This window comes from Scophthalmus maximus, chromosome 9, assembly GCF_022379125.1.
Source record: "Scophthalmus maximus strain ysfricsl-2021 chromosome 9, ASM2237912v1, whole genome shotgun sequence".
Classification (NCBI taxonomy): domain Eukaryota; kingdom Metazoa; phylum Chordata; class Actinopteri; order Pleuronectiformes; family Scophthalmidae; genus Scophthalmus; species Scophthalmus maximus.
The window spans coordinates 18,958,183-18,974,077 of NC_061523.1; the positions used below are offsets into that span (position 1 = coordinate 18,958,183).

Consider the following 15,895-nt stretch of genomic DNA (forward strand, 5'->3'; position numbering starts at 1 on the left):
CATTTTCTCATAGACCCGACTTCTTTTTGCAACCAGGGAGTCGTCCTCTGCTGGTGATTCCAGTCAATACAGGCTTCAGGCATTTTAGGAATCCGCTTCATTTTCCGGACTCTGTGACGATGTTCATTTGATATATACAGTCTATGTCAACAGCATATACACATGCTTAGTCAGTATTCTTAAAAACAGAAAAAAAGTCAGTCATATAATATGATTCATTGTTTTTTATGTTTTTTGCTTCCTCTATTGAGAAGGAAGCAACACATTCACACAACCAACATCACACTCACCATCTCCTGTCAGTGCATTACCATGACATGGCATTGATGCGTCAATGTCAGTCATGGAAGAAGTTTACAGACTTCAAAAAGCATAAATAAATATCAAATATCAATATCAAATATCAATATAAAGCAAAAATCAAGTGTCAGTGCACATTTCCCTTGCACTGTGCAGACAACATTATATTTACATCAATGAGCGAGTGCAATGTTAGGACAATCTATAGTAAAATTTGAATATGTAAAAATTTTCTTTAGCAAATGCAGTGTTTAGACTATTAATCCAACCCAAGGGCTCTGACATCAGCGTAGATGCTGTCTTTTTCTGCTGTTTTTGCTTCCCTGGTCGCTGCTTTCCCAGGTTTTTTAGAGAAGGTTGGTGCAGAATAAACCACCAGTGAGTCAACATCTGTCTGGGGAAACATTACAGAAAAATGTGAGATGACAGGTGTTCATATTTAGAAGAGAAAAAAACGTGATAACTTTTTGGCTACATCGCTCCTTTATATGATTTACCTCGAGACTTTCTTGATAACCTTTGGCCGTTGCAGTTGTTTCCAAAGCAACAGCAGCTGTATTCAAAAAACAACAACAACCCCCCCCCAAAAAGTTAATGTGAATCCCGCTTTGCCAAAAAGCTGTTTGCTTGATCAATGTATTCATGACTTTACTGACCATAACAACCAGTAGACTTTTTCTTGAGATTCTTGATTGAATAAATGAGAAAGGCTATAACAAGCAGACAAACAGCCAAAGCAGCACATAACAGGATCAGAACTGTGCTGTCCTTCTGTAAATGCCGAGCGTTTACTCCTGACATAAATAGAGACAAAAGTGAAGGTTACGGATTAGTAAGTGTAATTAAGAGTACTTACAGCATTACATTAAGTAAAGAAAACACCTTTAAGACCTTCTTTAAACACCCAAATCTGCTTATTTCCCCATAACGTAAATATATGCAGTTACCTTCTGTGTCGAGTTTTGATCCGTTTCTTGAAAATATCTCTCCACATGTGGCCACAGCACAGAAATAAGTCCCGGCATCAGAGGAGCTGACGTTCTGCAAGAAGCTGCAGATGCATTTCTTTGCTGAGTGTTTCTCGGGGTTCTCGTCATATTCATAAACACCGTCTCCTTGAGTATAATTTAAAGTCAGGTGAGACTGATGTGATCCAGCTCGGAAACAGCACACAGCCTTTTCTTCTGGATCCATTTTGTTCTCGGTGTCACAAAGCAGTGAACACTGGCGAGACACAGATTGTTCTGGAGGGGTTGGAGATGTAGGGACTGCCGTGACATCCGCTCCTGGGGGATAATAGGAAAAACTAAAACACTTCAAACTTTCATTTTTCTGTGCAAAAGACAATTAATAAAATCTAACATTTTTTTTTAATCTGTTGATTTCTTTCAGTATTTACCTTCAACTCTCAGGACAGTTGCTTTTAAAAATGTAAAGTTTCGTTGTTGTATTTTCATACAATAGTAAACCGCTGTATCACTTCGCTGGGCTTTTGCAATGTGCAGATTAAATTCTCCAGTATTTATGCTGGTTGTAATGCGATGAACAGCGTTCTCAAAGCTGAATGTTTTCCCCAAGACTTCAGGAAATTCTCCAGAAACGAGCCTGGTCCAAAACAAGGTCCCTGAAGACCTGCGGATACACGTCAGGTTCACATCATCTCCAATATGAACGGTCTTTTTTTCAATGATCGGCTCCTCTGTGCATCCTGAGAAGACAGAAAACAGAGCAATCTGTATCAGATATATGTGCTTATCTTATAAATGACTGTAAAACGAAAAAAACAACGCTTCCGATTTGGAATAAATTAGACCCATTCTACATGTACTCACGCCCCAGGCTGATCATCAACAGTAAATAGAATATGATCAGCATTTTCTGGTTATTCCCTTTGAGACTGCTGACGATTAGGCAGCATTATATGACGATTCATCCTAAAAGTAATCGTATCATTGTGGGAGGAAAAAAATCCGAGCAATCTGATTGGCTCTTTGGTACGTTGGTGTTTCAATGTACCACGGTGGAAATTATATCAACCATCTTTCCAGCCTTAACACATGAAATGACACCAACAGCAAGCTTGTGTGTCATATGTCATGGGGCGTTTCAATAAGTGAAACTTTCAGTTACAAACTAGCAGCAAACACAACAGAGCAGCTGTAATGTCTCTGCTAATAAAAGGAGCAAAAACAAAGGAATTTTTGCCTCATGACTCAAAAAACAGGACATAAGGTTTACAATTGAACTGCTTTGTTCAGCAGCTAGAACATTTCAGTGGTTTGATACTGAGAAATCTAATGCATGTTACATATCTGTAAATAAAAAGAGACCTGTTAAACCTTGAAGTGTCTGTTGCTCCATGGCCGCCCCCACAGCTGAGTCCAGTTCTGCTCGGACATTGTGGGAAATTGTAGGGTTTCTCTATAATATTGTGAGGTTTCGACCTGTCCATGTAAAGTGTCTTGAGATAATGTATGTTGTGATTTGGTACTATACAAATACTATACGAATTGAATTCTATATCCGGGGAGCAAACTGATCCAATGTCATCGGTAAGGATGACACAACCCTGCGTGTCAGCAGAGCAGACAGAGTGGGAGTGGACGACATCTTGCTGGGCGGCAAAGTGGCTATTGCCAACCACGCCAATTGAGTTGTTTTTAATAAAAAGGTTAATTGAGTTTGGCTTACATGAGAATAACAAGCGAATTCACAGACAAAAAACAATCTAGCAAAAAAACAAAACACAGACTTAGTAAAATTACCAAAGCAAAACAGCTCCACCGTGAAGGTTAGAACTACAGCAACGTTTATGGAACATGTTGTGGTTTGTGGCCGACAACAGGGCGAAGTTTCACTGTAAAATTGTTCCTAATACAAAATGTGACACGTGAAAATAACAGCATACTGTTAATGATCCCCTGACAATTGATGCATTCACAGTTAAATATCCAGAAGGGTGGACACGGGAGAAGTAACAGCTGTAAAATGTTTATAATATTAACAACAAAAGCCATGCAGTCAATATTGTCATGTACTTTGTAACCTGCTTTGTAGTTTCTGTTTCGTCTTTGTGTCCACACTGCATCTGGCACACGACACACACATTCACTGTGACCACCGACAAACAAGTGATGCACGGAAACTCAAGCATTGTTGTGGCTGGGCTTTCAAACTGTAAAGTTAGGCTCTTTTCATCCTCATGCACTCGGTTTGTATCTCAGGAAGCTGGCCTGCACATATATATATATACGTTTATATACATATATATATATACACATATATACATACATATACACATACATATATTTATATACACATATATACATATATATACACATACATACACATATATACACATACATACACATATATACATATATATATACATATGTATATATTTTTTAAAGCATGTAATAGTTTAAAAACGATATATTACTACAGCAGGAGTGGTGAACCTTATGCCCATCAATGGTCGTTTCCGTCTCTATATCATTCCACACATATCACACTAAGGTCTCCAATGTGATGGCTGGAACTGCTTCTCTTAAGCGAGGCCTCTTATTTCAGATGGCAGTGATGATACACACAGCACCAGGTGGTATCTTTCTCAAACAAACCCTCACCTTTGGTGCCATGCATGGACGGCATCGAAAAGAAATTCCTCTCGTATCAAACTCGGAAGTGATCCCACCAGCAAGAGTAGTTGGGCAACATTTGTCGTTGAATCTCTGGACGATAACTAGAATTCTTTTGTATTCTTTAGTCTGTCGGAATGAGGTCTTGTGAAAGCCACCACTGACTCTGCCAAAGAGTGGACAACACAAACTTAAGTTTCAGGATGAGTTTAACGAAGCTCAGCACAAACACAGAAAGAACTGCAGTTCTCATCAAGCCCAACAATGTCTCATTTTCAGTCTGCACCCTAACCCATGAGTTGTGTGTGCACACATAACTTTTTTAATTCCCAACTGCCGAACCACTAAGACAGGAAGCAGTCCAGAATCGGTCGAAGGCACAAAGTAGGTTCCTGTTAAGCAGTCAAGGTTAGAATCTTGATTAACTCCTGTTTTGTATGTTGGGTCGATTTCAGCAATTGCGGCTTGTGTTTGATAAACCTGCAGAACAACTGCTTTAACACCATAACAGATCCTACCAGCAACAACAGTTTGGTACAGTTTGTTTTATTCTTTATTATTTATTTAACAGGGACAATGTACAACACATTTATTGAACCAGACAAAGCCAAAGGCTAATTTCCATAATCCCAGTTGTGGAAAGAGACTGGACAATATATGACAAATATTTTCACGGTTATCCAAATTAAATCTTCCTACCAACATCAGAACATGTGAATCTTGCCCAGAGTGTCAAATTCATAAATGTTTGGACTGTGAATTTTTCACATTAACCCTGACCTCCGAGTAGGTCAGTTCTCCCTTTGTAGTTTTTGATTTTCCTCTCAGCGCTTTACCAGCTTTCCTCGTGGTGAAAGTAGGCGCAGAATAAACCAACGAGTCCTCATCTCTCTGAGGAAAACAGAATATTATGAAACAGCACATCTTGATATTTACATACGAAAACAAAGACGTGCTATTATCTTTTCCAAAATCTTCTTCCGATACCTTACCTGGGGATTTTGCTGATTACCACGGACAGTTGCAGTGTCTGTTGGAAAATAAACCACAGCTAATTAAATAAAAAGAAAGATTAAAGATGAACAATACTGTAGGTTAATTTACACAAAGGATTAATGTAAATCAAGCAATGCAAAGAGGCGTTTTGATAGAAAGACAAATGGAAAACTTTCATTACCTTTGCAACAATCACACGTTTTCTTCTTGATGATATGAATCAGGAAGCTGATAACAATCAGACTTATCGCCAATGTAGCACATAACAGAAACAGAACTGTATTGGCCTTCTGTACATCCCACACGTTGGATGCTGAAACAACACAAGGACAAGATGAGTTAAATATGATTTGAAAAGATGCAACAGGAAGAAACTTTTGAAATTTGAAACAGATTCTAAATTATGCAAAAAATATGTTATTCTAAAAGTTAAATAGAATTTTCTTCAGTTACCTTTATTGTCCACTTTTGTTCCACGTCCAAATAAAATCTCTCCACATGTGGCCACAGCACAGTAGTGAGTCCCAGCATCAGACGAGCTAACGTTCTTACAGAAGTTGTAGACACATTTCTGGGGCCAGTGATCTTCAGGGTTCTTTTCACATTCATCACGACTGTTTCCATGAGCATGAATCAAACTGGGATGAGATTCATCTGAACCAGATCTGAACCAGAACACACTGTGATATCCTGGACACGTGTTGTTCTCAGAGTCAGACAGGACTGAACACTGCAGCGTCACTGGGTCTCCTGGACCGACTGGATCAGACGGAGGGACTTGAATGACTGTAGATACATCAGGTTCTGGTCATGGGAAATACAAACACAAAACTAAACATGCTTTACTTATTCTAATGAATATAGGTTAAAATTAATATATCTGACTATATATATGTTTTATATCTTTAGTCATATATGATTACATTTCTGGACACTCAAATAAATGATGGAAATCGGTATCATCTTCATATAGACATGTAGGGAGATGAAATGGCTGATGTAAAAGGTGTTTGGTGATAGCATAGCAATTACATTTTTTCAGGAATGTGAAATGTCTGTATAATGTATGTAATTTACCTTTAATTTTGAGAAATGTTCCTTTCAAAAATGTCATGACAAGCTCATCTACTCTTATGCAATAGTAAACTCCAGTATCGCTTCGCTCGGTTTTTTTAATCCGCAGAAGAAAGATCCCAGGCTCTTGCTTGACTGTAAAGTGAGGGGTCTCACTAACATCTGTATAGTTAAATGAAAAAGTTCCTCCTAAAAATTCAGGAAAGTTTCCAGAAACGAGCCTGATCCAAAATAATTTGGTACGGTACTCCAACTTCTGGCGGCTACACGTCAAATCCACATCGTCTCCAACACCAGCGGTTCGTGTCTCAAAGATCGGATCAAATGTGCATCCTGAAATTAAAATTAAATAGAGCAGCAATTAATAACAGTGGCAGATTTGTTTATGTCCTGTGTTAAAATTATGTAAGAATATGACATAATTAAAACAGACTGTATTTTCCAAATTAAAGAAAGGATTTGACTTACGCTTCACTCTGAGCAGCAGCAGTAAGTGGAATATAATCAGCATTTTCCCCTTCAAGACAGCAGTTAATTTAGACCCTATAATAAAATGTGTTGCCCTAATGTAAGTATATAAAGTGGGTGGGAACAATGTGAGAGCAATCTGATTGGCCTCTAATTACCAATGGAAATAACATCGACCGCCCTTCCATCCATCTAAAAAAAGATTCAATGTAAATTGCAGTAACACAAAGCCGTCGTCTTCACAACATTTTCTTTTTATTTCAAACAATATATAAATTGACTTTTCAGCCGCCACTCATTGATTAGGATACACACAAATATAACTGCCCACACTTTCTTTTATCAAGTAGATAGGAGAGAAATGCCCATAACACATGGTAAAGGACAATATGACAATACGGAACAAAAGGGCATCTTTATCGTTTCATATTGATTCACTGTTGAACCACTATATTTATAGCAGTTGTAGCCTGGTTTCCACATAAATAGAAGACAGGTACTAATTGTTTTTGTGATTCATGGGTATTGTCCCTGTCACATGTCAACATGATTGATAATAATAATAATAATAATATAAAACAGAATTTAGCACATTTTCTTAACAATGTTACAAAGTGCTTAGCAAGAGGAAATAAAACCAAAAAAGTAAAAAGAAAACAGAGAAGTTAGTTGACTAAAAGGAGAAAACCTTTCACAAAGAGAAAGGTTTTATGAAGAGATTCAAAAGAAGGTAGTAACGTGGTGTGTCTGAGTTCAGTAGACAGACAGCTTCAAAGTGTGGGGGCTCTTCTGTCAAAGGCGCGATCTCCCTTTGTCACAAACTGCGACCTGGGAGTCACCTGCAGGGCTCCATCTACAGACCTCATCGGTCGAGAGGGCACATAACAGCTCAATAATCTGAAATGAATTTCAGGTCTGAGCCGTTAGAGGCCTTTAAAAGTGAGTGTTAGAAATTTAAAATCCATTAGAAAACTACCAGGGAGATGGTGGAGGGAGCCCTGACCGATACCCAAGTAAAGTGCATTGTAGTAATAAAGACGAGCAGAGATAAAAGCATTAACAACTTTCTTTTGGGTCAGAGAACGATAAATATGACCTAATTTTAGAAATCATCTTCATCTGGATGAACCCAACTAAACAACCACGTGGTCACACTGACATCAGTCATGATAGAACATTTAGCAGATGCAAGACGGCACAACTGTTACTTTTTTAGGTTATTGGCTAAACTTGTCGTAGCGTGTCCAGTTTTGGACCGACGCATTTGCGGGTAAACTATTACTTCATATCAACTTGTTAGCCTGTGATGTCATCACGTGTCATTGTCATGTGTCATTGCTTGTAACTTGACTGTGTCATGTGTTGCACAAGTCTTTCATTAAGATCAATCATAATTCATTAGAGAGGCACTAATGATAGCGACAGCTTTTGATTGATTTTTGTGTCCCCAAATCTAAATGTACAATCCGACAAAATGTTGTTACAACTGAGTAAAAACAGGACCGTCCCTTGAGTGCATCTGTGATGACGCTCCCGCTCTTCATGTCAGTCGCCTGAGCACAAAGTACAGAGCATATCGAGCAGGGGAGGAGGTTGTGGTCACAACAGCCACCTCCTATACTTGTTTCACTTCTTCTCAGGTCGCTGCTAAAAGGCAGCAGCGCCACTTTTACAGCATCACAGACACATGTTCACATGGAACCAGACACGCAGTCCAGTACAACATCACAAGACAAGTTACTGGGTTTAAACTACAGCGATGATTGTCAGACACGTTGGTCTGTTGCCGCCCTCAAGGTCATTGAAAGAAAAAACAACAGGTCTCATCAACCTTAACAATGTCTAATTTTCATGCTGCATCTTTTCAGAGGAGAGCAGGACCTGTGCTTCTTTCTCCAAGTCTCAACAAAGGTTCTCATCTAAGTTCATGTCAGGGTGTGTGCACACATAACTTTTGACTCCTTACTGCCAGAACAGTAGGACAGGAAGCAGTCCTGAATCGGCCACATGCACAAAGTAGGTTCCTGTGTAGTAGTCAAGGTTAGAAACCTAAACTCCTGTTTTGTATGTTGTCTGGATTTCAGTAATTCAAAAGTGTTTGGAAATCTGCAGGACAGCCAACAATAGTTATACAGACTAACAGATCATGCCGCAACAACAGTTAAATGTTAGGAAGTAATTATATTTGTTTTTTTATAGTTATTTAACAGGGGTGATGCACAAAAACATTCATCATACCAGATATAGCCCAAAACAAATTTCCATAATCCCTGGGTTGAGGCCACCAGCGATACGTCAGTTGTGGTCACATGCAATATGAAAAAAAGAAAGAATACAGTTTCCAATCGGTTTTTTTATGCGGGTTCTTCTGAATCATAACAAATGAACTCTGTTCGGTAGTTCCTGAAGGCAATGAAAATATAATGTCTACCGCACAAATAGATTTTAAAGTTTGTGTATTTACATTCTAAAATGTGTCAAATTCAAAAGACAATTTTCTTTTTGAGCCTTTAGAAATATTGTATTGGTTATGACTATTATGGAAACATTAAACAAAATTGTTTATTTCAGTATTTATTCTCAATTTCTTATGCTAGATGCCCCTCTGTAATGATTACAGCCGTAGTTATTTTCAAAGTAAAAAAAAAAATCATGGTCAACAAATTTAACATGAAATAAAAATGATTCTATTATAAAAGCAGTAAAACTTAAACTTTTATTCTGCACAATCATTATTTAACACATTGGTGAAAACAGAGAGCCTTTAAACTGCATATAAGACAAATGAGACTATTTGTTTCACAACTTTCGTACTCGGTCAAGTTTTTTTTCAAAAAGCCTGTTTGAGTTGAAGATGATAAACCTGTTTGAAGAAAATACTGTAGGATGTCACCAAAAGCATTTAAACTTAAACATCTCTGGACAAAATATAAAAATATTTTGAAGGATTTCCATATAAAATATTCTTACCAAGATCAGATACCGGAGTTATGTGAATAAGTATCATCTTCATTTAGCAAATCCAGTTTTTGAATTGTTAATTACTCGCATGAACCCTGACATCAGAATATACTGGTTGTTCCTCTGTAGTTTTTAATTTTCCTCTCCGCGCTTTACCAGCTTTCCTCGTGGTGAAAGTTGGCGCAGAATAAACCAACGAGTCCTCATCTCTCTGAGGAAAATGGAAAAATACAGCAGATCTTGATATTTACAGATGAAACCAAAGACATGCTGTCATCTTTTCCAATATTTTCTTCTTATACCTTACCTGCTGATTTTGCTGATTACCACGGACAGTTGCAGCCTCTGTTGGAAAAGAAACCACAGCTGTGTAATACAATAAAAACAAAGATTTATGATGAACGTTGATGTAGGTTAATTTACACAAAGGATTAATGTAAATCAAGTGAGAGAAAGAAACTTTTATCACCTTTGCAACAATCACACGTTTTCTTCTTGATGATATGAATCAGGAAGCCGATAACAATCAGACTTATCGCCAATGTAGCACATAACAGAAACAGAACTGTATTGGTCTTCTGTACATCCCACACGTTGGGTGCTGAAACAACACAAGGACAAGATGAGTTAAATATGATTTGAAAAGATGCAACAGGAAACTTTTGAAATTTGAAACCGATTCTACATTATGCAAAAAATATGTTATTCTAAAAGTTAAATAGAATTTTCTACAGTTACCTTTATTGTCCACTTTTGTTCCACGTCCAAATAAAATCTCTCCACATGTGGCCACAGCACAGTAGTGAGTCCCAGCATCAGACGAGCTAACGTTCTTACAGAAGTTGTAGACACATTTCTGGGGCCAGTGATCTTCAGGGTTCTTTTCACATTCATCACGACTGTTTCCATGAGCATGAATCAAACTGGGATGAGATTCATCTGAACCAGATCTGAACCAGAACACACGGTGATATCCTGGACACATGTTGTTCTCAGAGTCAGACAGGACTGAACACTGCAGCGTCACTGGGTCTCCTGGACCGACTGGATCAGACGGAGGGACTTGAATGACTGTAGATACATTAGGTTCTGGTCCTGGGAAATACAAACACAAGGTTAAACATGCTTTACTCATTCTAATGACAAGATAATAAGTTGAATACATTCATTTCAATTTACAAACACTCAGAAACTGTCGGCATTTTGTTTGTCATTTACCTTTAATCCTAAGAAATGTTCCTTTCAAAAATATCATGACAAGCTGTTCTACTCTTATGCAATAGTAAACTCCAGTATCGCTTCGCTCAGTTTTTTTAATCCGTAGAAGAAAGATCCCAGGCTCTTGCTTGACTGTAAAGTGAGAGGTCTCACTAACACCTGCATAGTCAAATGTAGGTGTTCCTCCTAAAACTTCAGGAAAGTTTCCAGAAACGAGCCTGATCCAAAATAATTCGGTACGGTACTCCAACTTCGGGCGGCTACACGTCAAATTCACATCATGTCCAACACCAGCGGTTCGTGTCTCAAAGATCCGATCAGATGTGCATCCTGAAATTAAAATTAAATAGAGCAGCAATTAATAACAGTGGCAGATTTGTGTATGTCCTGTGTTAAAATTATGTTAGAATATGACATAATTAAAATAGACTGTATCTTCCAAATTAAAGAAAGGATTTGACTTACGCTTCACTCTGAGCAGCAGCAGTAAGTGGAATATAATCAGCATTTTCCCGTTGAAGACAGCAGTTAATTTAGACCCTATAATAAAATGTGTTGCTCTAATGTAATCATATAAAGTGGGTGGGAACAATGTGAGAGCAATCTGATTGGCCTCTAATTACCAGTGGAAATAACATCGACCGCCCTTCCATCCATAACACATGAAACAAACAACACCAACAGCAGCTTATGTTTTATGTTTCATGGTGGGTTTCTTACTGGCACTTAGAGTAAACTAAAAACAGATTCAATGTAAACTGCAGTAACACAAAGCCGTCGTCTTCACAACCTTTTCTTTTTATTTCAAACAATATAAAAACATAAAGACTTTAAAGCCGCCACTCATTGATGAGGATACACCACTATGGATTGAACCACTATATTTATAGCAGTTGTAGCCTGGTTTCCACTAAAATAGAAGACAGGTACTAATTTGTTTTAGTGATTCATGGGTATTGTCCCTGTCACATGTCAACATGATTCATAATAATAATAATAATAATAATAATATAAAAAAGAATTTAGCACATTTCTTAACAATGTTACAAAGTGCTTAGCAAGAGGAAATAAAAGCAAAAAAGTAAAAAGAAAACAGACAAGGCAGTTGACTAAAAGGAGAAAACCTTTCACAAAGAGAAAGGTTTTGTGAAGAGATTCAAAAGAAGGTAGTAACGTGGTGTGTCTGAGTTCAGTAGACAGACAGCTTCAAAGTGTGGGGGCTCTTCTGTCAAAGGCGTGATCTCCCTTTGTCACAACCTGCGACCTGGGAGTCACCTGCAGGGCTCCATCTACAGACCTCATCGGTCGAGAGGGCACATAACAGCTCAATAATCTGAAATGAATTTCAGGTCTGAGCCGTTAGAGGCCTTTAAAAGTGAGTGTTAGAAATTTAAAATCCATTAGAAAACTACCAGGGAGATGGTGGAGGGAGCCCTGACCGATACCCAAGTAAAGTGCATTGTAGTAATAAAGACGAGCAGAGATAAAAGCATGAACAACTTTTTTTAGGTCAGAGAACGATAAATATGACCTAATTTTAGAAATCATCTTCATCTGGATGAACCCAACTAAACAACCACGTGGTCACACTGACATCAGTCATGATAGAACATTTAGCAGATGCAAGACGGAACAACTGTTACTTTTTTAGGTTATTGGCTAAACTTGTCGTAGCGTTGCCAGTTTTGGACGGATGCATTTGCGGGTAAACTATTACTTCATAGCAACTTGTTAGCCTGTGATGTCATCACGTGTCATTGTCATGTGTCATTGCTTGTAACTTGACTGTGTCATGTGATGCACAAGTCTTTCATTAAGATCAATCATAATTCATTAGAGAGGCACTAATGATAGCAACAGCCTTTGATTGATTTTTGTGTCCCCAAATCTAAATGTACAATCCCAAAAAATGTTGTTACAACTGAGTAAAAACAGGACCGTCCCTTGAGTGCATCTGTGATGACGCTCCCGCTCTTCATGTCAGTCGCTTGAGCACAAAGTACAGAGCATATCGAGCAGGGGAGGAGGTTGTGGTCACAACAGCCACCTCCTATACTTGTTTCACTTCTTCTCAGGTCGCTGCTAAAAGGCAGCAGCGCCACTTTTACAGCATCACAGACACATGTTCACATGGAACCAGACACGCAGTCCAGTACAACATCACAAGACAAGTTACTGGGTTTAAACTACAGCGATGATTGTCAGACACGTTGGTCTGTTGCCGCCCTCAAGGTCATTGAAAGAAAAAACGACAGGTCTCATCAACCTTAACAATGTCTAATTTTCATGCTGCATCTTTTCAGAGGAGAGCAGGACCTGTGCTTCTTTCTCCAAGTCTCAACAAAGGTTCTCATCTAAGTTCATGTCAGGGTGTGTGCACACATAACTTTTGACTCCTTACTGCCAGAACAGTAGGACAGGAAGCAGTCCTGAATCGGCCACATGCACAAAGTAGGTTCCTGTGTAGTAGTCAAGGTTAGAAACCTAAACTCCTGTTTTGTATGTTGTGTGGATTTCAGTAATTCAAAAGTGTTTGGAAATCTGCAGGACAGCCAACAATAGTTATACACACTAACAAATCCTGCCGCAACAACAGTTAAATGTTAGGAAGCTTATTATATTTGTTTTTTTATAGTTATTTAACAGGGGTGATGCACAAAAACATTCATCATACCAGATATAGCCCAAAACTAATTCCCATAATCCCTGGGTTGAGGCCACCAGCGATACGTCAGTTGTGGTCACATGCAATATGAAAAAAAGAAAGAATACAGTTTCCAATCGGTTTTGTTATGCGGGTTCTTCTGAATCATAACAAATGAACTCTGTTCTGTAGTTCCTGATGGCAATGAAAATATAATGTCTACCGCCAATAGATTTTAAAGTTTGTGTATTTACTAGATTTTGCTAGATGCCCCTCTGTAATGATTACAGCCGTAGTTATTTTCAAAGTGAAAAACAAATCATGGTCAACAAATTTAACATGAAATAAAAATGATTCTATTATAAAAGCAGTTAAACTTAAACTTTTATTCTGCACAATCATTATTTAACACATTGGTGAAAACAGAGAGCCTTTAAACTGCATATAAGACAAATGAGACTATTTGTTTCACAACTTTCGTACTCGGTCAAGTTTTTTTTCAAAAAGCCTGTTTGAGTTGAAGATGATAAACCTGTTTGAAGAAAATACTGTAGGATGTCACCAAACGCATTTAAACTTAAACATCTCTGGACAAAATATAAAAATATTTTGAAGGATTTCCATATAAAATATTCTTACCAAGATCAGATACCGGAGTTATGTGAATAAGTATCATCTTCATTTAGCAAATCCAGTTTTTGAATTGTTAATTACTCGCATAAACCCTGACATCAGAATATACTGGTTGTTCCTCTGTAGTTTTTGATTTTCCTCTCAGCGCTTTACCAGCTTTCCTCGTGGTGAAAGTTGGCGCAGAATAAACCAACGAGTCCTCATCTCTCTGAGGAAAATGGAAAAATACAGCAGATCTTGATATTTACAGATGAAACCAAAGACATGCTGTCATCTTTTCCAATATTTTCTTCTTATATCTTACCTGCTGATCTTGCTGATTACCACGGACAGTTGCAGCCTCTGTTGGAAAAGAAACCACAGCTGTGTAATACAATAAAAACAAAGATTTATGATGAACGTTGATGTAGGTTAATTTACACAAAGGATTAATGTAAATCAAGTGAGAGAAAGAAACTTTTATCACCTTTGCAACAATCACAGGTTTTCTTCTTGATGATATGAATCAGGAAGCCGATAACAATCAGACTTATCGCCAATGTAGCACATAACAGAAACAGAACTGTATTGGCCTTCTGTACATCCCACACGTTGGATGCTGAAACAACACAAGGACAAGATGAGTTAAATATGATTTGAAAAGATGCAACAGGAAGAAACTTTTGAAATTTGAAACAGATTCTACATTATGCAAAAAATATGTTATTCTAAAAGTTAAATAGAATTTTCTTCAGTTACCTTTATTGTCCACTTTTGTTCCACGTCCAAATAAAATCTCTCCACATGTGGCCACAGCACAGTAGTGAGTCCCAGCATCAGACGAGCTAACGTTCTTACAGAAGTTGTAGACACATTTCTGGGGCCAGTGATCTTCAGGGTTCTTTTCACATTCATCACGACTGTTTCCATGAGCATGAATCAAACTGGCATGAGATTCATCTGAACCAGATCTGAACCAGAACACACTGTGATATCCTGGACACGTGTTGTTCTCAGAGTCAGACAGGACTGAACACTGCAGCGTCACTGGGTCTCCTGGACCGACTGGATCAGACGGAGGGACTTGAATGACTGTAGATACATCAGGTTCTGGTCCTGGGAAATACAAACACAAGGTTAAACATGCTTTACTCATTTTAATGACAAGATAATAAGTTGAATACGTTCATTTTAATTTATAAACACTCAGAAACTATGGAAATCTGTAGAATAGTATTTGCAATTTTTCAAGTATTTGAAATGTCAACATTTTGTTTGTCACTTACCTTTAATTCTCAGAAATGTTGCATTCAAAAATGTCATGACAAGCTGATTTACTCTTATGCAATAGTAAACTCCAGTATGGCTTCGCTCAGTTTTTTTAATGTGCAGAAGAAAGACCCCAGGCTCTTGCTTGACTGTAAAGTGAGAGGTCGTATTAACACCTGGATGCTCATGGGAAAATGTTGCCCCTAAGATTTCAGGAAAGTTTCCAGAAACAAGCCTGATCCAAAATAAGATGGCACTGTGCTCCAACTGCTGGCGGTTACACGTCAAATTCACATCATGTCCAACACCAGCAGTCTTTGTTTCGAAGATCGGATCAAAAGTGCATCCTGAAATTAAAATTAAACAGAGAAGCAATTAATAACAGTGGCGGATTTGTATATGTCCTGTGATAAAATTATGTAAGAATATGACATAATTACAACAGACTGTATATTCCAAATTTAAGAAAGGATTTGACTTACGCTTCACTCTGAGCAGCAGCAGTAAGTGGAATATGATGCGCATTTTACTGTTAATCCACTTTAGCTCAGCAGTTAATTTAGACCCTATTAGTCGATGAGTTGCCTTCATGTAATCACATCATGTGGGTGGGAACAACGTGAGAGCAATCTGATTGGCCCCTAATAATCACAGTGGAGATAATATCGACCGCCCTTCCATCCTTATCACATGAAACAACACCAACGGCAACTTA

General features: G+C 38.0%; 3 protein-coding genes across 8 annotated transcripts; all 3 read right to left on the minus strand.

Moving 5' to 3' along the window:
- Positions 1-209: 209 nt before the first annotated feature.
- Positions 210-2,348, minus strand: LOC118319763. The gene is made up of 6 exons (XM_035650381.2): positions 2,133-2,348; positions 1,700-2,008; positions 1,248-1,586; positions 957-1,094; positions 798-853; positions 210-694 (listed from the first exon to the last, which is right to left on the minus strand). The coding sequence occupies exons 1-6, from the start codon at positions 2,173-2,175 to the stop codon at positions 560-562; spliced, it is 1,020 nt and encodes a 339-aa protein (XP_035506274.1). The 5' UTR covers positions 2,176-2,348; the 3' UTR covers positions 210-559.
- Positions 2,349-4,464: 2,116 nt separating this feature from the next.
- LOC118319761 lies at positions 4,465-12,401 on the minus strand. 5 transcript variants are annotated; one of them, XM_047334324.1, is made up of 6 exons: positions 11,121-12,401; positions 10,656-10,985; positions 10,176-10,532; positions 9,907-10,038; positions 9,745-9,803; positions 4,465-4,829 (listed from the first exon to the last, which is right to left on the minus strand). In XM_047334324.1, the coding sequence occupies exons 1-6, from the start codon at positions 11,161-11,163 to the stop codon at positions 4,677-4,679; spliced, it is 1,074 nt and encodes a 357-aa protein (XP_047190280.1). In that variant the 5' UTR covers positions 11,164-12,401; the 3' UTR covers positions 4,465-4,676. The 5 variants fall into 5 exon arrangements, with proteins under 5 accessions (XP_047190280.1, XP_047190282.1, XP_047190283.1 ...); XM_047334326.1 differs by having other exon boundaries at positions 9,745-9,782; positions 11,121-12,382; XM_047334327.1 differs by lacking the exons at positions 9,745-9,803; positions 9,907-10,038; positions 10,176-10,532; positions 10,656-10,985; positions 11,121-12,401 and adding exons at positions 4,931-4,968; positions 5,116-5,247; positions 5,388-5,744; positions 6,012-6,341; positions 6,477-6,566.
- Positions 12,402-13,670: 1,269 nt separating this feature from the next.
- LOC124850503 lies at positions 13,671-15,861 on the minus strand. Of its 2 annotated transcripts, none has more exons than XM_047334322.1 (6): positions 15,663-15,861; positions 15,198-15,527; positions 14,671-15,027; positions 14,399-14,530; positions 14,237-14,295; positions 13,671-14,140 (listed from the first exon to the last, which is right to left on the minus strand). In XM_047334322.1, the coding sequence occupies exons 1-6, from the start codon at positions 15,769-15,771 to the stop codon at positions 14,006-14,008; spliced, it is 1,122 nt and encodes a 373-aa protein (XP_047190278.1). In that variant the 5' UTR covers positions 15,772-15,861; the 3' UTR covers positions 13,671-14,005. The 2 variants fall into 2 exon arrangements, with proteins under 2 accessions (XP_047190278.1, XP_047190279.1); XM_047334323.1 differs by having other exon boundaries at positions 14,237-14,274; positions 15,663-15,853.
- Between the last annotated feature and the right edge of the window lie 34 nt (positions 15,862-15,895).

Excerpts from the sequence above, each read along its gene's own strand:
- LOC118319763 (XM_035650381.2), bottom strand. The coding sequence starts at position 2,175 with ATGCTGATCATATTCTATTTACTGTTGATGATCAGCCTGGGGC. Across the intron at positions 2,009-2,132 it reads GTTGATGATCAGCCTGGGGC|GATGCACAGAGGAGCCGATC; the intron begins GTGAGTACATGT and ends CTGTCTTCTCAG. Across the intron at positions 1,095-1,247 it reads ATCAAAACTCGACACAGAAG|GAGTAAACGCTCGGCATTTA; the intron begins GTAACTGCATAT and ends TATTTATGTCAG.
- LOC118319761 (XM_047334324.1), bottom strand. The coding sequence starts at position 11,163 with ATGCTGATTATATTCCACTTACTGCTGCTGCTCAGAGTGAAGC. Across the intron at positions 10,533-10,655 it reads AACATTTCTTAGGATTAAAG|GACCAGAACCTAATGTATCT; the intron begins GTAAATGACAAA and ends TGTATTTCCCAG. Across the intron at positions 10,039-10,175 it reads AACAAAAGTGGACAATAAAG|CACCCAACGTGTGGGATGTA; the intron begins GTAACTGTAGAA and ends GTGTTGTTTCAG.
- LOC124850503 (XM_047334322.1), bottom strand. The coding sequence starts at position 15,771 with ATGAAGGCAACTCATCGACTAATAGGGTCTAAATTAACTGCTGAGCTA. Across the intron at positions 15,028-15,197 it reads AACATTTCTGAGAATTAAAG|GACCAGAACCTGATGTATCT; the intron begins GTAAGTGACAAA and ends TGTATTTCCCAG. Across the intron at positions 14,531-14,670 it reads AACAAAAGTGGACAATAAAG|CATCCAACGTGTGGGATGTA; the intron begins GTAACTGAAGAA and ends GTGTTGTTTCAG.